General features: G+C 38.6%; 1 protein-coding gene across 4 annotated transcripts in view; it reads left to right on the forward strand.

Moving 5' to 3' along the window:
- Positions 1 to 23: 23 nt before the first annotated feature.
- Positions 24 to 24,191, forward strand: part of C18H12orf50 (chromosome 18 C12orf50 homolog) — a 35,275-nt gene continuing 11,107 nt past the window's right edge. The window contains exons 1-7 of one of the 4 annotated variants that reach the window (XM_076553842.1): positions 24 to 2,693; positions 5,229 to 5,348; positions 5,668 to 5,788; positions 14,659 to 14,817; positions 15,817 to 15,894; positions 15,975 to 16,088; positions 18,226 to 18,336. In XM_076553842.1, coding sequence (XP_076409957.1) covers positions 5,337 to 5,348; positions 5,668 to 5,788; positions 14,659 to 14,817; positions 15,817 to 15,894; positions 15,975 to 16,088; positions 18,226 to 18,336 — 595 coding nt within the window. In that variant the 5' untranslated portion in view covers positions 24 to 2,693; positions 5,229 to 5,336. Of the gene's footprint in view, positions 2,694 to 3,065; positions 3,427 to 5,228; positions 5,349 to 5,667; positions 5,789 to 14,658; positions 14,818 to 15,816; positions 15,895 to 15,974; positions 16,089 to 18,225; positions 18,337 to 24,191 lie in introns of those variants that run through there. The other 3 variants (XM_042263309.2, XM_076553841.1, XM_042263305.2) reach the window with 3 other exon arrangements.

Genomic DNA, 24,191 nt, shown 5'->3' on the forward strand with positions numbered 1-24,191 from the left:
GTGCGCCTGTGAGGCTGCAGAGCTGGCACCTCCACGTGGGTGATTCCCCTATGTTTTGATGACCAATAAATAAACGAAAAGATCCGTTGCCCGGTTTTGTGTATTGGGCCACAACTTAGTAACGGTGATATTTTCGGGAATTAACATCCAGTTATAAGTGATGAATCACTTTAGTGTCGCGCGTTTCTCCTGAAACTCACTTGTCTGCTTTTTCTTCAAGAAATGTAAGGGATTGTGAACCCGGAGAAGTTTAGAAAGAACTTTCAGACATTTCCTAACAGGCAGACAGAAAACCTGATTTTCCAGGGAGAACATAAGACAAACGCTACAATGAACAGACCTGGATTTTTTTTTTTAAGCTTCTGTTTGAATTAATCATCAAACGGTGTATAATTTGGTGTCCTTCCCAATGAGTAAAATTTAAACAAATCCAAAACCATAGAAATACCAAGAAACAGCTGTCAAGTTTTTCCTGGTAATCCAACAAAGGGCTTGAGTCAACTACAGGGCTAAAAACATCTTGTTTCACTTGACTTACTGTCCAAAACGACATTAGATGATAAATAATAAAATTGGTGCTTATATAAGAAAAAAAAGTATATTCTAGTAGTAGACCTATGTCACTGAAGCCTAAGATCATAGGGAGATTTTTGACTTTACAATCTTAGGTAACTGGAAAAGCCAATTTTTATTTCTATAATTCTTTTTCATCAACCCAATTTATATTTCTCTAATTGCTTTATCAACACGTATCCAACTGCCCAGCAATTTACTTACTTAAGCACTTAGAAAAAAATTAAATAACCTTATTTCCCTTGGAAGTATCTATAATCAGAGGACTCTCAAAAGAATAAAGTATCCCTAAAAACAAGTTCACAGTTTTATGGTTGCTGCATTCAGAATCAAGGGAGGGAGGGAGGAAGGAAGAAGTTGGCCCTTTTACAATCTTTCCCTTCTGGTACGTAATTCTTTTTTTCATAGGTGAACATACACAATTTTACACAAAACAAAAGAAAGTGAGAGGCTGGGAATGGGGAGAGACTACCCACATGGTTCTGGCTCTGTGGTATTGAAACTGGAAAGTCCTTAGCCTTTTAAAATCTTTAAAATCAAAGAAGTTGATAATTTCTTTGAGACTCTAGAGAAATCCTAAGCAACAGCTTGTCCCTTGGGTCTCAGACAATCAAATGACCTTTCCAACTCTCAACTGTCACTTCCCAAACTGCCACAGAATATTCTAGATCCAACATTCTGCCATGTGTTAGCAAAGATAATCTTCCAGAAACATTCCACCTGCTTTAAGCCTCTCCCTCAAAGGACCGGCAGCAATATTTTGGTTCCTTCAATGCCTGGACAAGGCTTCTGACAGAAACAGAAGAATCCATACCAGGAGACCATCACAGGATCAGGTTACTCAGAAGAATGGCAGCCATCAGCTTCCCCCAGTTCAGATAGAGAGCTGGTTGGGGGGCCCCTGGCCACCGACCTTAAAGTGGTACTACAGGATAACTGAGAGATGTTTCTTCTCTGATGCGTTAGTAACCTAGCACACACCAAAAAGAAAGTCTGCCTGAGTCTGTCTTGGCCTACACAATCTGGGATTTCTGGGTCTGCTTTTGAAGACAAAACTTCCTATCACTTCTCATTACAAGAAATGAAAAAAAAAAAAGGTAGAATCATAGATTTCTGTAAAAAATGAAATCCACAACAGGATATAAGTCAAGTGAAAAGTAAAACTAAATGAAAGGAAAGAACTAAAAAGGGAAAGTCAAAGGTTCTGAGTATTCCAAGGACTAACAGAAGATACCCATCTAATGTGTTACACAATGAAAGAATTTTTTTTTTTAAATCCCTTTGTGATTTTGACCTGATTTTGCTAGGTCTAGTGGAATGTGGGCTACTCATCAGCAACTGCGGTAAAAGCATTTTTCAGCCCTTTCCCTGGGAAATCACTTAATTCAGCAATAATAGTGTTTGATACCAGTCTTGGAAAGCCATCTAGTGAAACTTCACACTCAGTCGTGGATTCATCTGGAAGAGATGCACGCTTGAAGACTTCTTAGAGGAATTTCCCTGACTAGCTTGTGACTTAAGATGAGCACCTTGCTGCTGTTCAAGAGTTAGAGAGAAGGGCAAACCCTAAGATGAGGCTTATGTTTATATATTAATCAATAATTTCAAGGGCTTTGCCAAACCTTTACCCCTCTTTTACTTCTAACACAGCCTCGTTTCTTTTATTTTACAGTTATAAGCAAGCTAACCTTTGCTAAATTGTTTAGTTCTAGATTATTACTCTAGACCATCCACTCAAAAAATTTAAGGCAATTTGCCATATTTTATTTCAATGGAAATCTGTGTTTGTCTTGATCATTTGAGATTTCAGTTAAAAGTCTGCAGTCATTTAAAAACATACTTTGGTCCAGTGTGATCAGTCAGTACCAGTCAACTTCTAAGTGGCCTATCCTATGGTGAATATTCTTCAGTTCTGCTAGATTCTTATTCTTATAGGGAGGATGCTTGGATGGAGACTAAACACTGCTCATCGAAATGTCTCCCTTTGGGAATCAGAAGGCTTCACCTTGTTTTCAACAAATTCTCCTAGTTTTCAAGGATGCTGGAACCCTTTGCTATCAGATGAAGCTAATTCCCCTTTTATGATGGATGAAAATGGAACCAAGTCACTGGATGAATAGGTACTCCTTTTTATTTTCATGTATGTTTATTACTATTACAATCTGGCTATGGTTTTTCCTAAGTCGGTGTATATAGCACCAGGTATATATTTACATAATCGTATATGTTTTCTTGGAATATAGATAGTATATTTATCTTGGTTCCATTTCCAAATCACATATACAAATAGCTATTTCCTCATGAAATACTTACCAATTTTAATTTTGAAAATATGAATTTGTGTTTCTTCTTTAACCATACACTGAAAAATAAAATACAGTGTTAAATTTACAGATAATGTTTGAATATATTTGATATATAATGGGTAAGGAAGATATTCCTGTAGGTGAAGTAGGCTACAGTTGCATATGAGGTCATTTATGATGAGCAAACAATGGATTATGTAACAATGAGGAAAATTCTGGAAGTTTGAGTTTGTGTGATTACTAGTAACCACTTTCAACATTTCTGCAAAGCTAGAGAAGGTATCTTCTAATTTAAATTTATTTAAGAATTAGCTGTTGTGTAATATACTGTCAACCGGAGGTCAGTTTTAAAGGAATACTACTGATAGCCTGAAAGACTGTGGAAAAGAAAGAACAATTTCCCCTTACACACTGATAGTTCTTATATTTGCGATCCTGCAATCTGTACATATTTATAAAACACAGTCATTGGATTAGCAGCACGAGATTGAAAATGGCAGAAGTTGGGAATGACTGCTATTTCTTTGTTAATTCCACATGCATAAAGGTAAATATTGTACGACTTACAGTGCACATGCTTAAGCTTTTTAGTAGAATGAAAGAAGAAACAGCAATAAAAAAGATACCTTAATTCTGAAGTAAAAGCCTATGTATTTTTGATATCTTGATTTTATGTGGGGAAATTTGGGTTAATTTAAAATTATGATATATTTAAAACTATTCTTAAAGTATATAGTCAGTTTCATGCCAGTTTTCATATAACATTTTTGCATATATTATGTCTCTTTTAGACATCAAATTCCTAATTCTGTATACTATATAATGATATTTATAATATAGCACATTATTTTGTTGTATATGACTTCATTCATACATTATTAAATAGTTGGATTCAGGTTACTATCAAGAACATAGTCTGTTTCCTTTTTGAAATTAGTTAAAACAGTTATTGCATTTTTCCTGTCAGAAGTCTGAGTAACAGCAAGTATTTAACTATGTAAAGAGAGATAGAATGTAGCATAAACAAATCAACCACAGTTATAATATTAAGTGGGAAACTGATTTGAAATTAATGGATATTTTAAAAAATGGATAAATGTAGAAACTCCTTTGTTGCTCACGTCCCAAATGAGCTTAAGAAAGATAGATGCTCTGTCTGGTCAAGCATCTTTTAGCTCTGCTAGAAACCTGGAGTCAAACTCTTTGGCCACAAGAATTCAACCCCCTTTTGTCATGTCACTTTTCAAAGACTTCTTGGATGACAGACTTTTTGTTCCAGATTGTCAGAGTTTTGTCTCTTTCTCTGTTTATCCCCAAGTGACTGATGAATAATACCTTCTAAGGAAATGACTAGACAGAATCTAGAAACCATTATACATCACCTCACATCGTTTCTGCAATATACTGTGAGAGGTTTTTTGGTTTTGTTTGTGTTTTTTTTTTAAGAGTAAAAAGAGAAAATGAGTTAATTGTTAACATGTGGCTGTTGACAAGTGATGGAGCTGTGGTGTTAATACCAGTTTGCCTGAACACAAACTCACTGCTCATTCTCCTGTGCTTTCAGAATACAAACTCCATCTTTGAAGGGAAAAGAAAGTGACTAGAGAAGTAGAAAGACGACATAGAATGTGTGTCAAAAAGAAAGGAATGCAATGGAGTTGTTATTGTTTGCTATTCCCCTGTCTATGAGACAGTGGTCTACAGTTTTTCCAACTGTGAATATATGCATAAAAGAATGTTGAATTCAAAAATAAAGCAATAGCAGGCCATTGATATAATCCATACATAATCTGGTTTTTATATAAAATACTTGCGTAAATATATTTAGTCAACTGTTTTTACATCAAGAACATAAAACATGCATGTTATGTGTAATTCGGAAATTACTGCAGTTTTTACAGTATCACACAGTTGAGATTCCACTTACTTTCTTGATCTCAACACAGTTTGCAGCATCTCCACAGACTGCTAGTCTTAGTGGTCGGTAGAGACTGTCTTCAGTGTGACTAGTGCATTGCCAAGCTTTCTTCAGAAAGAGAAATAAACCCTCCCTGTTGTTGTATTGCAATGAAGGGAGTCTCTGCCCTCACATCTACAGGCTCACTGGATGCAAAGGGCATCACTTTGAGAGTAACTTGTGGTGTGTTGTTACTGTTTCATCATTGCCTTTTCTTATCACTTTCTCATTCTAAAGAGATGGATTTGTGACAACTTAGTCATTTAAGCCTGTATTGATAGTGCATGTTTTCACGATTCCAATATTATAGACTCTTTCTTCTTTAGTTGGTTAACATTTTGTTATTAAACGCTAACATTAATATAGTGTCTTCTGCACTGTTTATCTCTTAGGGTTCTCAGTGCCGATTCCGACACTGTGAAGAAGCCCTTGGCAGTGACACTGTGTGCTCATTATGGAGAGAGAGAAAATGTTTAGACCCTCTTTGCAGATTTAGACACATGGAAATGCAGGTAAAATGATTGATCGTTTTCACTAAAACACTCTTACCTTCATCGTTGCAAAAAACTTTTATAACAAAGTAGGGAAGAAATCATTCTTCCTCCCCAACAATTTAAGTGTTTTTTCACTTTGTTCAAACCAAACTTGTACAAAATAAAAGAACATTTTATCTTTTAAATAGAAAAGTTTAGAGGGGGCAAAATGTAGGAAACACGGATGACTCTAAGTCAGCCATTAAAGCTATCCTTTTCACATTGCATTGTGTTCTGACAGCCTGCATTTATTGTAAAGTAGCTAAACATTGTATTTTCTCCCACTTCCTTTCCATAGCAAAACTGCAGCATTTCATGCTTCTGGGAAACCCAACCTCTTGGTTGTGTGAAGATCAGCTGTATTTTTTACCACAGCAAACCCCGAAATATCAATGGATTATTTTTACCACCAAGTAGCAGTGAGTATATCTGTAATAACTGGATCTCCAGGATTAGAGTCCGGTCTTGGTGTAGAAGGCTAGGGAGGCACAGTTGCAGAAGTGCCAGGCATCTCTCATAGGTGGGGAGAGCCAAGACATGCTCTGGGTTACATGTCACTGTCTGTCACAGCAGCTGTCTGCAGTGATTTGAAAATGCTTCTTTGTGTTCTTCACAGAACACAGAAGACCTCATATTTAAGGGAACCTTGTTGGAGAAATTGGTGATCTCAAGGTTTTTCCTGATGCTGTAGCAACCTTATTCTGCTACGGTCACCATATGTCTCTGGTGGAATGGTCCTAGATAAGAGCAGAATGTGATATTAGTCCTTTGGGAATAAAAAGATTAGTTTCCTATAACCTCAATAAGTGGATAGCTAAAACTTTAGCCCCTTTATTACATACTTGGGGAAACTTTTGACCTCATAAAGCACATCACCAATGCAATACTTTTATTATTGTTTCTCTTCCTCACTAGAATGTAAGCATCTGGAAGCTGCGGAACATAATTAATTTCTTTGCCATTGCTTTGCAATGTCTGGACCAAAAAAAAAATGTGTAGTAAATTAGTTGCTTAGACAAATGGGTGGGTGAGAAGAGATGGAAACTTGCTGGGATGAAAGTGGTGAAGCTGTGTAACGGATTAACTTGGCTCTGTTAGTTTACAACGGTATGATTTTTATCCGGGGCAAAACATTCCCATGGCATTATTTTTATCCGGTAGTTTAATCCCAGGGATTTCACTGGCTCTTTTAAGACCAGCGGGAAACAAAGACTCCCTCCTCTCAGAGCAGAGCTGGATGGGATGCCTGTGTAAATGACTACCATTCATCTCCCCACTGTTAAAATAAGCTCTGGTGTAAGTGCTGTAGTGTTGCTGTGTGGGTTGTTCTTGTATGTTGTAAATGGAACTAGCCTTTCTGGAGGTGCCAACTTTTCCAACAGGGGTAGGACTTAGCCTGACACTTGGAGTAAGCCTCCCTTCAATAGGGTCAAATCTACACCTGTGCACTGACTCTAACCCTTCCCCCTAAACATTCTAGCTCATCATGAGAAGTTATTAAAGAGATGTGTAGACAAATAATATCCACTTCCCTTAAATCTCCTTGACTCTTTGGAAGACAGGAGAGAGTTGCTTATATTCACTACACTATATATCCAGCACAGGCTCATCGTGTACACTTGGACCTTGAATAGAACTTCTGTTTTGAATAGAACTAATTTCATTCTGGCTTTTATTTTTGTCAATCAGTGTAAGAGACTCTCAACTTTTCACTCATTCTTCTCCAGCTTTCCTTTGTCAACACAATTCTATCTTCTCTGAATGTTCCTCTCATTTTTCACACTTTTATGTAAGAAGTTTTCCCTTGAGGACTCTAGTTCTCCTATGGCCCTTGTCACTGTTAGCTGACCACACCCACCGCAACTCCCTCTCTTCCAAATCTCAAGTACTACCAGCTCTAAGTGTGAGATGAGAGATTTTCTTGGTCCTTGTTGCCAATTTCAGACTGTTTCTGACACTTCTCTCTAATACTGATAATTATAATTGATATTTATTTTTATTAGTTTGTTATTATTTTATTAGTGTTGTGCCATTGTCTTTTGCTATGCTCATCTACTTCCTTTCACCTTGTTTTCAACCATATGCAACTTGTAGATCATTGTTACTATATTAGTACCACTCTATTAATTCTTAGTAATTTCAATAGGAAAATATATGCTCTATCATCATGCTAGCCTCTCTATGCTTCTAGCTCCTCAATCACTTACTCCTGGAATATCTTCTTGTGAGTCTCCCTGGCAACCAATGTTTTTCACACACTTTCCAATCTGTTACCATTCATTAACTGCAGGAAACTATTCTTACAACCATAATATTGGTACATGACTCCCCACTTATTTTGTGCATGTATCTGTCAAATTGCTCATGGTTAAAAACATCAACACATGACCATCTGACAAAGTTTAAATTCTTGGCCATAGACCTCAAATGAGTCCATAGTATTGACTTCAGCCATGCTCTATATTGGTCCTCAGGTACATCTCTGTTCTTCTAGAATATGGTTTTCTATTGTCTTCCTTCTCATTCATCTTCCAACATCTCCTCATCCCAGATGGTGACCTTAATATTTTACTGAAGAACTTAAGGAATGGGTAGGGAATTTCTCTAGATTTCCATCTACCCACCTACCTACCATCCATACTTGTCTCTTCTTCACACTTGCCATAATGAACTACCATTCTCTATCTAGTCAGTCTTCCCACTTGGTGACTAAATGAACAATTCTTCCTGTGACTTCTACACAGCCATTTTTAATTACCCAGACATTCTTTCATCATACGAACACGCATTTATCTTTTTATTAACTAAATAGTATTTCTTCTCAATCCGTTCTCTCACAAGTAGCTACTACTCCACGTTTTTCCCCCCACTGCAGTGGCTCTTAAAGTATTTGTCTATTCTTGCTGTAAATATTTTCCTCCCTCCCTTCATCCCTCTCTGTCTTTGTTTCTTCCTTTCTTTTTTAGTAATCAGGTTTCTTTGGCCCTTCTCCTCACAGTGTGCAGATTATAAAATACACTGGTCAAATCTGAGTACTTATATCACCAGAGCTACTAGAAGAAGTGGACACATTTGACATCTCCTTCTCCTTTCATATAATTGCTTAGCAGCTTGCCGACCTCAATAGTGTCTTCATTCTGTGCCCGCCGTGACTTGCCCTTGCCAGTTAGTTACACCTCATGGTGGCATCCAAGGAAGTTGTTGAGTTTCCTCTTTTTTCCCTCTTTCCTGTCTTGTAATATCACCCAGTCTTATTTTTAATGTTTATTATCACATGTTAGTTATAATATGATGTTATATTATATATATTACATATATAATATAATATAATATAACAATGAGTTTGTTTATATTGTCACATTTGCACATAATGGATCTTGATCATAGTCACCACTCTTTACTATTCTGTATCCTCTCATCACTTTTGTTCTCCTTTCCTTTTCCCCACTAGTAATTATGAGGTTTATTTTATTTATTTATTTGTGCCCGGCCTGTGTCTTTGTGGGTGTCTATACATGTGTGTGTTCAAGTGCACCTATCTGTGTAGACAAATAGAGCCCAGAAGAGGATGTCAGATACCATAGAGCTAGAGTTCTAGACTGTCTCAGGACTCCAGCTTGTCACATGGGTGCTAGGATCTGAACTCCAGTCCTCTGGGGTTGTGCAGGACATGGTCTTAATCACTGAGCTCTTTCTCCAGTCTCAACTTTGTGGTTTCGATGATTCACACATCATTGACTCTGTTTACACATCACTCCAAATCAAGATTTCTCCCTCCCACACACACCATTAGACATCCAAATTCAGCTTCTTATTTTATCTCTGGATTTGTGTGACTAACAATTATTTCACATTTAACATGTTTAAGAGATCGTGATTTTATCCATGCTTTCTCAAAATGGCTCCATCCATAGCTGATTCTGACTCATCTTGGCTGTAAGCCTAGCCTCGCAGTGGCTTAGGACATCTGAATCATCCCCAAAATTTCTGTCATATCCTGCATCTAATCCATACAGAGACATAATTCTACCACCTGGATATATCAGAGTCAGACTTCATCATCATCTGTACAATCTCCACACGGATCAAGCCGCCATGATTGCCTCATAACTGTATTGTTACAGCAGCTCCTGGTTTCCCCCTGCTTTCTCTCTTTATGTCTGTTCAAAGCCCAGCACCTACAGTTTTATGATCAAGCAGGTTTTGTCCTCTACTCAAAATTCCCCCAGTGTCCTTTTATCTAATTCAGAGAGGTCAGAGTCCTAACAAGAGCTTGAATTTGGAAAGTTATTTGATCAAGTACTCTGCTAGCTCCCCTGAACTCAGACACTTGTCATTTCGCTCCAACTGTATGTTTCCCTATTTGTCTTTCCTGGAGCATGTTAGCGTATTTCTGTTTCCAGGGCTTTGCATGGAGTGCCCTTTCCTCAATATCTTTGTGGCAAGCTACTTCATTTCTTCAAAGCTTTGTTCAAATATTGCCTTTAATGAGGTCTCTGCTTGGTGCCATAATTGAAATATAGCCTCCTGTCCCATCTCCTCCATGTGCACTTCCAATTTTCCTTGCCCTCCTCTATTTCCCATTTGACACACCCCATTAATTTCTCATATGCAGTCTAATTTGTTTGCTCAGTGCATTGCTTATTACCCAATGCTTCCTTGTAGAATAAAATCTCCATGAGACCAAGGATCTTTGGTTCGTTCACTTGCAATGCCATACACTTAACAAAGGCACACAGCATTACCTCTTATAGATTCTAACCTGGAAAATCTTAGATATTAGTTAATGATGTTACGCTGAAAACTCATTCATGTTAAGTTTTCCTCTGGCTCAGACACAGTTCTGTACTCTAGAAAGAAGATTCAATTTCTAGGTAGTAGGCAAACTGTTGTTTTGTCTGTTTTGTTTTGGTGTTACAAAGCACCAGAGACTGAGTAGTATATAAAGAAGAGAGGTTGATCTGGCTTATGATTCTAGTGAATGGAAGGTCCAAACAACTCAGTACCGATGTCCTGTGAGGGTCTCCCAGCTACATCACATTATAGCAGAGAAGTAAAAGGAAATGTACAGGTGTAAATAGCCCCAGGGGAGATTCCAGCCTCGTGTTAAAACAGTCCACTCATGAGAACTCCACGAATCTCAGGAGCCCTGACCCTTATCAGAGAGAGAACATTAATCCATTCACGAGAGTGCCAGTTCTTCCCTCCAATTGGCCTCACCTCTTCAAATTTCCACTACCTTATGACACCACACTGGGGTTCAATATTCTAGCACATCAGACTTTGGGAGATAAACTGTGTCCCAAACATACAAAACTATTAAGGGCTTTAAAAAAAAATGTACTGAGCTACCATATTACCTATTCATTTTGGAAATACTGAATACTATAGAAGATATAAGTTGATCCCTAGCAGACCTGATAGTTCCCATAATATTTGTAGTGACATCTGTCTACCAAATGTTATGTCAATCAGAACTTGATTGGTAAATCTTTTTCTTTTTTTAATCTTAAATCCTTACATTGTCATGTAGTACTTTTATGGAAAAGCATCTACCTTCCTGTGTTTCATTAAGTACATATAACTACTTATAAATCCAAGGTGGAAATATTATAAATTATGAAAAGACACAGCTAATAAGGCATCAATTAGTACAGAAAATTACATAATCTATAGGTAATGATGTCCCTCAGGTCAAGATAAGATAAAAGTTAGATATTAAAAAAGACAATCAGTGAAATGTTTTTTGGGATTTCACTTGTTGAATTGAGACCCACCAGACAGCACATGTAAAGTAGGTGTGATGGAGCCACAGAGTGTTATCTAAATCATCAGCTGTACTCTTCCAGGATTAGGTGCTTCCCAAGACAATTTTCCATTAGCTGATTTGACACTGTAGATCATATCTATGCTCTTAGTGTAATTATCAATTATGCGTTCTTCATGGTTCTTTTCATGGGGCTGTGGGGCTTATATCCAACTGCCCATTAAGCTGAGCATGGTAGCACACCCCTATAATTCTTGAAATTTAACACTCAGTCGTCAAATGATGATCTGAGCCCACTGCAGTCCACCACTGTCTTTAGGAATAAAAAGCCAATTTGATTTGATTTAAGGGGAAACTGGAAACTCGGGGCTTATGTAATCAAAGAGATTAAGGACGGGGCTGATCTCAGATGCAGGCTTTTCTTCCCCAGTTCTTGGCTTGGAACTGTCTTTCCATTAGCTATTGTGGCTTCAGAAGCACCAGACATAGACATTGGAAGTAGAATTAGCAAAGATAAAGATCACTGACTACAGTTTAGACTGGGTTAGAATCTTATACTTGCCAATGTAACCTTGGGCAACTCTCTGTGGCACAGGTGTTTCATCTGTGCCATGGGGTTGTTTTCAAACTGTATCAGCTTCAGACCTATTCCTCAATATTGTTGCCATTATCATTACCACTGTACAAATCAACCATCTTAAATTGTGTAATAGGAACAGGCTGTTGGAAGTCAATATGAGAAAAAGCCTGTTTTTCTGTGCATGAAGTAAATATTAAAGGCAATTCAGAAGAAGTGAAGAACTACAGGAGAAGGAAATTTTAGAAACCACATACGTGGTCAAGGTCACAATGCTGAAAGCCGAATGTGGGGTTAAGGGCATCCTGATGTGGTCCAAGACACAAATAAGAAACATTACAAAGACCTCAGCTGAATCATAGGCATGCTCTAAGACTGTGGAAGGCCCTGATAGAAAAGAAAGTAGGAAGTAGCCTTGAATGCATTGGCACAGGAGACCACTTCTTCAACATAACACCAGCACCACAGACACTGAGAGCAACCATCAATAAAAGGAGACACCAAAAAAAAGAAAAAGGCAAGACCGTGGAAGGCAGAAATTCAGTCGGTAAATTAGGATGTTTTGTAGGAGAAACAACTACATGCTCAAGTTGCTTTATGGGTTCTCTTGACTGTGTGTTGTAAAATATGAAAAGAGAAACAAATTACAAATGGAATTTAAAAAAAAAAGGGAAAGCAGAATATGTAGGTTTGCAAGGTTTTCAGACAGGCAAAATAATAAAAGTATGATCAAGAGATCACCAGAAAGCGGTTTATTGTTCGACAAAAGTTCAGAGATGGGGAAACAAATGTGTGTATTCACAGCTGCTGTTACTTGTCACCACACACGCTCATGCATTGGAATTCAGTTCATTCCAGCACGGACTCTGCCAACTTTAAAGTTAGCCGATTAGCAAACTGATTCCATCTCCAACCCAGAGCTGTTGGATGCTTTGTTCTTTTGAATACATACACTATCTCATTGTAGACACTGCCTTGTAGTATTTTTCTTTGTAATTGTTAAAATATGTTAGGCTGAGGATGTAGCTCCGTTGGTAGAGTGCCGGCGATTCCAGCTCCTCCTAGATCCTTATATCACCTTAGCACTCGGGAGGAGGGGGAAGAAAGATGATGCAAAGTTTATTAAAGTCATCCTCAGCTGTATAGTGAGCTTGAGGCCAACCCTGGCTGCATGTCTCAAAACAAAACCAAGTGATATAAGTAAAGTCACTCTCATCTCACAGATCTATGTTGTAACTAAGAATAACACTTGTGATCAGTTTGCACTTACAACTTCTTGATTTACACTGAGGGTATATCCCAATCAATCTGTCCTAAGATGAAAATGTATCTGCTACTCCCGACCTACCAGAGCACCCCGATTTCACCTGAGTGCCCTGATTTAGCGCCACGGCATACTGTAGACAGAGTCCTTTACTTCTTGACTACGTTGCTGACTCAGATCTGTGCTCACAGTCACTGCCCAGCATCAAAGGGATTATCCCCAAGAATGGTGTCACCCTGAGAAAACATTAACATCCGGAGCGCGAAGTACAGTTTCTGCTCAATGCCTGCTACTTCACAGCACTGTAAATGTAATCCACCCTAAACCAGGGACCAAATGTGGACTACCACACAAAATGTGTGAACTCCACATCCAGCTCATCACAATGATAAAGTATAGCAAATGACATATTTTCCCTTAGTTACAGACAAAACGTTGATAGTTATTCAATTGGTATAATAGTCTTTTGAAAAATAAGGGAAACATTTTAATATACAATTAAGTAAGAAGATACTGGTTTAAAGGGACAGAGATTTATTACAGTTCGTAGAGTTCTTGCCTAGCATATACAAAGGCCTAGGTTTAAACCCCAGCCTCAGATAAACCATGTGTAGTGGTACCCAACTGTAACCCCGGTTTTGGGGAAGTAGAAGCAGGACAATCAATCAAAGCCAGGTTGGCTGTAAATGAATGGGAGTTTGAGGCCAAGACTGGATACAGGAAGCCCTGTTTCTTTTTTCTTTTCTTTTTTTAAAAAAGGTATTTTAAAATTGTACTTATTTATTTTATTTGTATGAGTTTATGTCTGAATGTATGTTCCTGGTGCCTGCAGAGGCCATAAGTGGGTGTTGGATCCCTTAGGACTGGAGTTACAGACAATAACTGCCATGTGGGTGCTAGGAATTCAGCCCTAGGTCCTCTGCAAGAGCAGTCAGGGCTCTTAACTCCCAAGCCATCTCTCCAGCTCCTCCTGCTCCTGCTCCTCCTCCTCCTGCTCCTCCTCCTCCTCCTCCTCTTCCTTCTTCTTCTTTTTGAAGATTTTGTTTTCTTTTAAATATATTTGTTAACTTTTTAAGACTTTTATGTAATGTATTTTGATAATATTCACCACCCACTTCCCCTAACTCCTCTTCGATCCACTCTTCACTTCCCATCTTTCCACCTATTTTTGTTTTGTTTGGTTTTAACGCATCACGACCAATTTCTACTATCCATATACTCATGGATCAGTGCTGTGGGATGTTCTGTATGGCAAATATGTTAATAAATAAAACACTGATTGGTCAGTAGCCAGACAGGAAGTATAGGCTACAGATCAGTGGCAATCCACTGGACTGTGATCAACCTACCGAGGGCTACACTAATAAAGAAAAATAATTTTTCCTTCTTCAAAAACCATTAACTGTCAGACTCCTCAGTTAGGGAAGGGACCTTGGGAATCCCTACCACTTTATACTGGGAAGTTGACTGGCTTGATTTTGAGCAGGTCTTGCTCAGGCAACTTCAGCTACCATGATCTCATGGGTGCAACAGTTCTATCACATCCAGAAGACAAGAAACCATTTCTGGTTTTGTTTTGTTTTTTTCAAGAAATAAAAAATAACAACAAAAAGAATGGTTGGTTACTGAATGTATTAGTAACAGTGGTTGAACAGACTAAAGCATTGTGTTTTCTCTGTAGACACCACCTTACAGAAAGAAAGTCAGGAAGGAAATCCACCCCCAAGCCAGAGTCAGGAACCTCTGAAACCCATGGAGAATGTATCAAGACCTATCCATAATCCATTAGTCTTAAAAACTAACTTTGAAGAAGAGGAGGAGGAAGAAGAGGAGCAAAATGGTTAGTACCCCCTTTCTTGGATTACAATACCCATGTAAAAACCCACAGCATTTTCTTGGATTACAATACACATGTAAAAACCCACACTATTTTCTACATACTCCTCAACAATTAGAGGCTTAAGATGCAACATACATACCAGATTTTGTTGAGAAAATACTAATATTATTAAAGAAATGAATTTTATTTTTTAATGTATTCTCTGTCTACATATGCTTATGCTTCTTTGGATTAAGAGGTTTTGTTGTATGATGGCTGGGAGACATAAGTCATGTTTAATTAAGTGCATGTACTTACAGAGCTGTTACAGATAGCCTCATAAGAGACAACCGCTGTGACACTGATGTACATACATCTGTGTCTCATAACGTTTACTCCTTGGAGTTTTAAGGATCCAGGGAGTACCTTGGAATTTAAAGTACTGTCGTCAACAGCATCCCTGATATTCTGTAGAGGAGTGTGGACAGAATTTGGGCCCATGTGCTCTGCATCATGGTCCTTCCCTTTCCCCCCATATCATCACGGCACAGTGGAGCCATTCAGATGAACTCCAGATGAACACCTGAAAATGCAAATTTACTTTGTCTCTGCCCTGGAATGCATCTCTCTGTGGGTACCAACTGTCATAGCTTCCGTGCTTAGGAATACACAGAAGTCGTCACTGTTCTTTTTGCCTGTTATTTCTTCTTCTCTCGTGCCCACATGCTCTACCACACAGCATCTCAGCAAGTCTGTGCTTTCATCTTCTCCTTTCAGGACCTAGAGCATAAAATATATAATTTCTCTTTGATGATTCTTTTAAATACTAAACATGGAAGCATTTTGAAATATGAGTTTGTTCTTTCTTATTTATTTATCTGTTTATTTATTTTACTTCAAACATTAGATGAAGAACAGTTTATCTATGAAAACAATATTTGGGATTTTTCTTTCTGATTTACAAATTTTCAGATTATTTGAATTTGGGACAATTTAATTTTTAAAAAATATATCCTATAGATGCTTCTAGTTTATGGACAAAGACACCTGAAGAAATTGAAGAGAAAAGAGCAATAAAGGAGATGTGTTATAAATCTGGTAAGAAATCAAACAATTGTGGAATTTCCAATGGTTGATATGCTCCACATGCTAACTATTCTCTTCTCACGGGAGTTTAGGTGAATACTATAGATTCCATGCTCCTCCAGACATTTCATCATCAAAAAGCATAGCTTCTACACTGGAAAAGGAGTTAGAAAAGCCTTTGGAAAATGGCAGTGAATTGCAGGAAGGTAAGAATCAAGATGGTAATATTCAAGGTGACATGTAAGAGATACTTAGTGAATATACTCTGAATTATTTAGTGCAGTGTACACTGGAGCAGGATTAAATAATAAATAATACATCTGGTTTGTGAGTGAGAAGGAAGCTTTTTACCGGATGACCCAAATTTCCTACGAAAGGATGCTGTTAATGTAATGATGTTTCCCCAGAGGAGCCGCAAAAAGAACAGACTTCACAGATACAGGCGACCCTCACATGCCACATAGGCATTCTGTAAATAATGTGCCTTTCTGTGTCAATGGTAAATCTTTCTGTGAGACAGAGCTTGCTGTTTTATTTTGAGTGGAAAGGGTAACCCAGGTCAGTGTGGACAAAAGTGAGGTGGCGAAATAATGTCAGTGGAAGAATGCATCTGTTGAATGAATGTCTGTTCTGTGTCAAGCAATTTTAAGGCAGTTTTAATGGAAAAGTCCTAGACTCTCTCTTTCATGATGCATTTCTTCTGAGCAAGTCTGAGTTTGCTTCTGGTCAGCACCTTGTCCTTGAAGGCAAGACAAAGAGCATTGTGTTGTGTCTAGGAAAGCAGGAACTTGAAAAGTCCATGAGTGTTAAAAGTTCATGCAGGTTTCCTGGTTTCAGAGTGAGCTTGTGTACATATTGTAGCAATAGAAGAGAATGTCATTGCTCCCTGATCTCTAGAGGACAGGAAGGAGTGAGGACACACAGAGAGAGGAGCTAGCAGAGAGAAGGGAGAATGGAGAAAAGAGATGAGGATGGCTGAGGATGATCGGAGGGATACAGAACAGAGCATCTGTGCCGACCTGCCTCTATGTGGCAAGATGTTTAAACGGCTGACAGGAGGTGGCAGCAATAGACCATCAGAAGGTGGAGCAGACTGCAGCCTGTACTAGTTAGATGCAAGAAACCTTAAAACAGGCGAACAAAAACAAAAGACAAAGGTACCAGTCAAAATTTAAAAGGGAAGATTATAAAAGAAATGATGCGTACATTTGTATACATATAAGTATTGCCTTGTATTGCTTTCAGAAAGTTAATCCCTGAACTCCCTGATCACTTCCAACAGTGGATCTCAACTTTTCTAATGCTGCAACCCTTTAATACAGTTCCTCATGTTTTGGTGACCTGTTGCTGGAGGGCTTCTTGGAACTTCCAGATCTAAGCTGGAACGGCTACCCACTACAGTGACCCCCAACCATAAAATTATTTTTGCTGCTGCTTTTTAACCATAATTTTGCGACTCCTTATGAATTATGATGTAAATATCTGTGTTTTCCGATGGTCTTAGGCGACAACTCCCTGTGAAAGGGTTGTTTGACCCCCAAAGGAGTCGTGACCCACAGGTTGAGAACTCCTGATTTAGACCGACAGCAAATGTTAATATTTTACTACTTCTGGGTTTTTACTTAGTGTTAGAGTGAGTGTGAACACTACCATTACTATTTTCTGAACTGTTGCAAGTGAAGACATGGTGCTCTATGTTCTTACACAACTGCAGCATAAATGTTAAAATCAGGAAACTTCCTCTGAAACAGTGTGATTGTTTACGGGTTCCCTCCACAAATTTTACCAGCTAGGCCTCTGATATCCACAAAGTGAATTTACTCTTTCTTGGCATACTGTCCAGTCCAGACCCTCACACTGCTTCAGGCTGCTGTGTATCTCTTCATTCTGATGTCAACAGCTTACTTTCAAAGTAATATTTGGATATGTACAATGAAATTTCAGAGAATAATTATCAAGTATCAGTAATAATGACTCTAATGCTGTTTGCTAAATTAATCATGAAGAGATAGAAACAAAAGAAATATTTCAAAACTACTACAATGAAACACCAGATAAACTAAACATATTATACTCACACAACAGTGTAAGATTGTTTAAACTTCTCATTGACATTTAGTTACCGATCCCAATAAAAGGACAAACTATGGCTTTTTTTTTTTTTTTTGGTCATTTCTCAAAATTAGCTTGAAATAAATGCACTTATCTATTGTTCACTAGATCATCACGCAAATTATGTATATATTAGCGTCTATGCTACTTAACTGTCACCATGAATTCTGTCACAACCTTGTTTATAGTGTAAAGGTGGCTGGAGCGACTCTTTATTTCTTCCATTTCTAGGGGATGGTCTCACAGTTCCAACGAAGTTTAGCCTCTTGGACAGGCCGGGCGAGGCAAAAACATCACTGGATGGGAAACCAAGGACTGACATTGCTGCTTTTGAAAATGGAGGTGAGCTTGATGGTTCTGAATGTGTTGCTTCTGGAGCTGAGGTTTTGTCCTTAGTTTTTGTGGTTGTTGTTGTTGTTTTGTTTTTGTTTTGGTTTTTGTTTTGGTTTTTGTTTTTGGGGTGGGGTTTCTCTGTGTAGCTTTGCGCCTTTCCTGGAACTCACTTGGTAGCCCAGGCTGGCCTCAAACTCACAGAGATCCGCCTGGCTCTGCCTCTGGAGTGCTGGGATTAAAGGCATGCGCTACCACTGCCCGGCTTGTTTTGTTTTCTATTTCCTGTTTGATGCAAGGTTTGGAAATCCCTCATAAAATAAGATGCCCTGAAAGGCTGGCATCTGTACCATATACCTTAAAAGAATTTACACTCCATGTAGAGGGTAAGATATTCCAGTTTTCAAACTTTTATGAGAAATGTGTGTGTGTTTGTGTGTGTGTGTGTGTGTGTGTGTGTGTGTGTGTGTGTGCTCAACTTCAGGATATTATTCAGATATTAAGCACATGTGTTTCCATACTACCACAGAGCCAAGTGCAGGAGCTGTAAGAGCTAATCAGTAGTAAGTGTAATAGCTAATCAGTAGTAAGCTTGAGCCAATAGGCCATACAGTTTGTAATTAATATAAGCCTCTGTGTGTTTACTTGGGTTTGAGTGGCTGCAGACCGAGCAGGACACAGGAAAACTTTCAGCTACAAGACGGGGTTAATAAACACTTATAGAAAGTTATGGCAGTTATATTCAAGTATATGTATCATTTACACCAAGACACATTATCATTGTTTCTCATAGCTTAAATATTTTAAGACTATTGGTCATTAGAGTATAAGAAAATCTCTCCTCTGTTAGAAAGGCTAATTTCTTGAGAAGATGTAGACAACTTTTTCTGATGCAGAAAAAAGATTGACAGGAAGAATATATGTCAAAGAAGAGAGGAGGCTGAGAAAAGTGCCAACATATACAATCAAGGCTGGAGCACATTGGAGATGCTCTCCACAGGCCTGATTTTCACCTGTTTTCAGTGATTGTCTTCAGTCAATCTTTCCCCCTTGTGCTAATTTAATTTTTTCTTCCTTCCTTCCTTCCTTCCTTCCTTCCTTCCTTCCTTCCTTCCTTCCTTCCTTCTTTCTTTCTCTCTCTCTCTTTCTTCCTCTTCTTCCTCTCCTCATCCTCCTCCCTCCTCTATATCTGCAGTTTTCTCAGTGTTATCATTCAAGCAACAAGTTCTAGCTCTAGGGAGAGAAAGAGCAAAGCTGACATTTTATACTTGGGCAAAATATTACTATTTTCTGGGTTTTTTTTTTTTTGGTTGGGAAAAAGTTATTTTTAGTCATTGATGAGCTAACCCTTTCATGTAAAACATCAGCTTCCTTCATATGCATTTCTTGCTTCCTTGAGACTTATGAAGTGTGAGGATGGCGTTGCACTTCCATTATTCTTTCTATTAATACTGTGAATAACCAACTGTTTAACAGCAGTACTGGAGGATGTTAAAGCTCTCAGTCATCTGGGAGAGGGGGTTCCTGATATAGTGAATCTTGTTGATTCTCCAGCTACCATAAATAGTCTTTTTTCAATTACAAACATTCCTGGGGTCTCTGTATACGCTAAATTGATCATTTGAGTCTTCTAAATAGTTGATAATACATCTTGAGAGGAAAAGGGGTACATTTTACAATTGTAGCTAGTGAGTCCATATTTAATTTAAACACGTGAAACATTGTTTCTAACTTTATCATTTTTAATGTGTTCTTGAACTTTGAATTTAATGAAGCATGCTAGTCTGGGGTAAAAATTCCACATGCAGACCCATCTGTGTAGCTGTATTTTTATGAACTTATTGGCTACCTTGACATACTCTTTTGTCAAGTTCTGTTATATCCCAATACCACTTCCATCAGCATTTTATTATCAGTCACTAAAGGACCAGCAAAGGCCATAATCACGTCTCATTGATAACCACACTCTGATCTTTGCCTCCACAGTTTAGTTTTACATATTTAGTTGCTATTTAAATGGAAATGTACAGTTTGGGTTCCTTCAGTTTGAGTATTTTAGTTTAGTATTTAAGTTTAATTGTATGAGATTTGTACACATTGTTGATTGTTGCAGTAGTTTTTGACACTGCTGTTTAAATTTCATACATATACATAGATATATGCGTATAAGGAGATAGTGCACATATGCATTTATAGGTACCTATTTAAAAACATTCTATATGTGCATGCATTTCTTTCTGAACACACACACACACACACACACACACACACACACACACACACACACACACTAGAGGGGGTGGGGTGGGGAGAAAGGATTCCCATTATTCCAAGCAGCTGTAAAGACAGCATGAACATTGAATGAGCAAATATTAAACTGTCTATGTTTTTACAGAGAAAATGGAGTCTGGAAGCATTAGGTGACTCTGCTCAGGCTGTCAGTGTTAGGATTCAGATCCCTTGCAGCTTCCCTTGCATTAAAGAGATGGCACAACGCTGCGTTGTCCTCCTGAAAGTCCCATCCTGTGGCCATCTCTGCATGAAAACACAAGCAGGAATGCCAAGCATATCACCTCGTTGGGGGAATGTGTGCAGCTGAGAATTCTAATTTCTCACCACTCTGTGTGTTTTTTAAAAGTACCAGCAGTGCCAACAATAGACATCGTTTCTACCTTGTGGCTCTTCTGTTGGCTAGCTTGTGATACCTCATTTTAATTCACATTTCCCTGATGACTATTGACATTGAACACATTTTCAGCAGCTTATTGTCTACCTTGACTTCTCTTTTTGTCAGGTTCTATCTTGATACCACTTAAAGTTCACTTTTTATTATGAGTTACTCTAGAGACAACTGGATCCTTCCTGCTGACCCAAAGTCTGTCTTGCTAATGCTTCCTCTTTGCCTCCCCTCACGACTTTAAATAAAATCCTACCTTCTCTCTGTCTGAGCTTTTAAAGAATTCCCCACCATTTTTTTGGGGTGTGTGTGTGTAATAGTTATGTTACTATTTTTTTCTTCCTTGCTGTTTTACAATACTTAGATCATTTTCAATTTCCTCTGGTTTTGATAAACATTTGAGTTTTTGAGTTTTTTAGTACACCTTTTCATTTTTAATTAGATGCTGGACATTGCAAGTGAAATACTACAGAATGTCTGGATGAAGTTGTTTTCCCATGGAGAAGCTTCTCTGTGGGCAGCAAGGGCACCCGCTGTGAGGTGTGACTTTGAGGCTCAATTTACTGAAAGGGACATGATAGGTGATGTATTGTTTGTCCTGTCTTTCAAGTTACAGTGGCCATTCCAAAGACAAGACAGTCACATCTAAGGCACAGTCTTTCTGGCTTTCAACTGAGAGCTAGCTTGGTTTAGTCATTAAGATTTCTCTACCCTAGGAAGGCTTAAGAGGCTCCAGATTTTGCCTTGCAAGCAGTGCACAGCTGTCGAAACCTCTGAAGAGGGTTGGAGACTCTTAAGGCTATTTTTTCAATGATACTTTTTTATTGTTTGAGGGTTCCATAATATATACAATGTCTTTTTATAAAACCTACCCTGATTTACTCCTTGCTAGTTCCTTTACATTTGCCTGGACCACACTTTTCATCCTAGCTTCGTGTGTCCTACCTGAAAACTCACCGAGTCCACTTGGTCTGCTTGAATGTGCATGGGTGCAGGACTGTCTCTTGGAACATAGGTAGTAGCGTCTCTCGGATCACATCCCTGAAGAAAACTCACTCCCTGTACCTCAACAGCTTTCACTTTGCAATAGCTCCTCAGCGAGGGGGTGGGACTTCATGAGCCCCTCTCTCATCCATGCTGGGATCTTGGTACAGGCCGTGGGCATGCAGTCACAGCTTCTGTGTGTGTGTGTGTGTGTGTGCGCCCAATGGTGCTGCCATGTCAGGCAAATATTGTTTTACTGCGGACATCCACAACCTCTTCCTTTCACAATCGTGCTTCCTGCTTTCACATGATTGTCGCTGAGCCTTGGGTTGAGGGAGTATAATACAGATATCACATTCAGAGCTGAGCACTCTACCATCTCTTATTTTTTTCCCATGTCAACTACTTTTGAGTCTCTGTATTAATCTCCATCTACTGAAACACACACACACACACACACACACACACACACACACACACACACACACACACACACACACAGAGTTTATGACTTTACCCATTAGCAGAAGAATAGTACTAGGTTCTCCACTAAGGCCTATGACACAGCCAACCATGGTTTGGGGCCCTGTTAACTGTACAAGGCATGCGTTTTGTGTTATGGAGCGCTCTTTAAATCTGATGAGAAAGTGGTTAGCTACTCCCACACCATCTGTGCCACCATTTCACCAGTGGGCAAGCCTTGCCAGGCAAACCTTTGCAGTGTATAGGGCTTACAGCTTGGTAAGACTAATGATACTTTTCTTCCCTTGTAGTGTACAAAGCACCAACCCCCAGCACTGTGAAAGCTAGACAACATAAGCTTAATTTCTTAATGTCTTATGATCTTTAGCAATAGGATCTTACATCAAGTTCTGGGGCGGGGGGTAACCAAGACCTATTGCCAACAATGTTTCGGGAGGATCAGTGATGTCTCATAGACCTACAACTCATAAAGAGGGGACCCATCCCTGGCATTGAACTTTTTATTTGATAATTTATACATTATCCTCTAGCTATGTGGTAGCTCCATTTAAATACTTTTTACATATGTATGTATGTATGTATGTGTATAAGTAAATATTTTATGAAGCTTATTCATTAATTCATCTCTATATAGCTTTTTCAAAGGTCTTTAATGTTATTTATTCCTCCTTACCTTCATTCCTCTACCCTGCCCTCCATTTCCTACCAAATTTAACTCTTCCTGTTCCATTGTACTCCTTTTCCGTTTCAAAACATTTAAGTTCCAGTTCCAACCACCTTCCCTTGAAATCGACTTCCCACCGTGTCTTACTGGTCATGTGACTTCTTTGAGTACTCAAATTAAAGATACAGGTCTAAATGTCCAAATCTGTGAGGGTAAGCATGATATGCTTGTCTTTTGGGAGTGTGACCTACCTCCCTTAGAATGATTCTTTCCAGCTCGGTCCGTTTACCTGGGGATTTCTTTTGTTTTCAGCCTAATAATACTCCAATGCACATACCTACAACATTTTCACACGTGATCCATTAATTAATTTATGGCTATTTTCATTTGCATTGTGAATAGAGCAGCTATGAACACTGATGAGCAAGTACCTATGGAGCAGTATACTGAGTATATGGGTTATATTCCCATTGATAGTGTAGATGAATCGTGTAGTAGAGCTATTTCTAGCTTTGGTGAGAAACATCCATAACGATTTTCAGAGTAGCTGCACCATTTTAGAAGGCACCTGTGTTAACCACTATACAACAACTAGTATAGCTGCGCCATTTTGTACTTCCCCCACCCATGGACAAATGTTCCATTTTCCCCACATCCACACCGTCCTTGATCGCAATTTGCTTTTGTGATCGTATCCTCTCTGAAGATGTTATGATCTAGGTTTCTAGATCTTCACTTAATAGACATCAAGTGAGTGGGTTAGAAATCCAGGTTTGTATCTAGTGAAGGAGACTTCGGTGGTGGGTCTTCCCCTTTTAGATTTCCCTCTCAGGTTCAGACTTTCTACACGGGCTCAAAATGTAAACTCTTTCTTTATAGTCTAGTTGACAGGTGATGTCTTGTTGGAATGAATCAGAAAGACTGTCATGAGAGTTGTGATGACTGTGGTACTTCATTCCTTAGACAAAAGTTAGGAGACTGTAGACACAATGTATTCTTGTGTGCCTCCACTCTTCTTACCCATTGTGGGGCTGAGCATTGGGGTGCTGACCAGTCAGT

Source organism: Peromyscus maniculatus, chromosome 18, assembly GCF_049852395.1.
Source record: "Peromyscus maniculatus bairdii isolate BWxNUB_F1_BW_parent chromosome 18, HU_Pman_BW_mat_3.1, whole genome shotgun sequence".
NCBI lineage: Eukaryota > Metazoa > Chordata > Mammalia > Rodentia > Cricetidae > Peromyscus > Peromyscus maniculatus.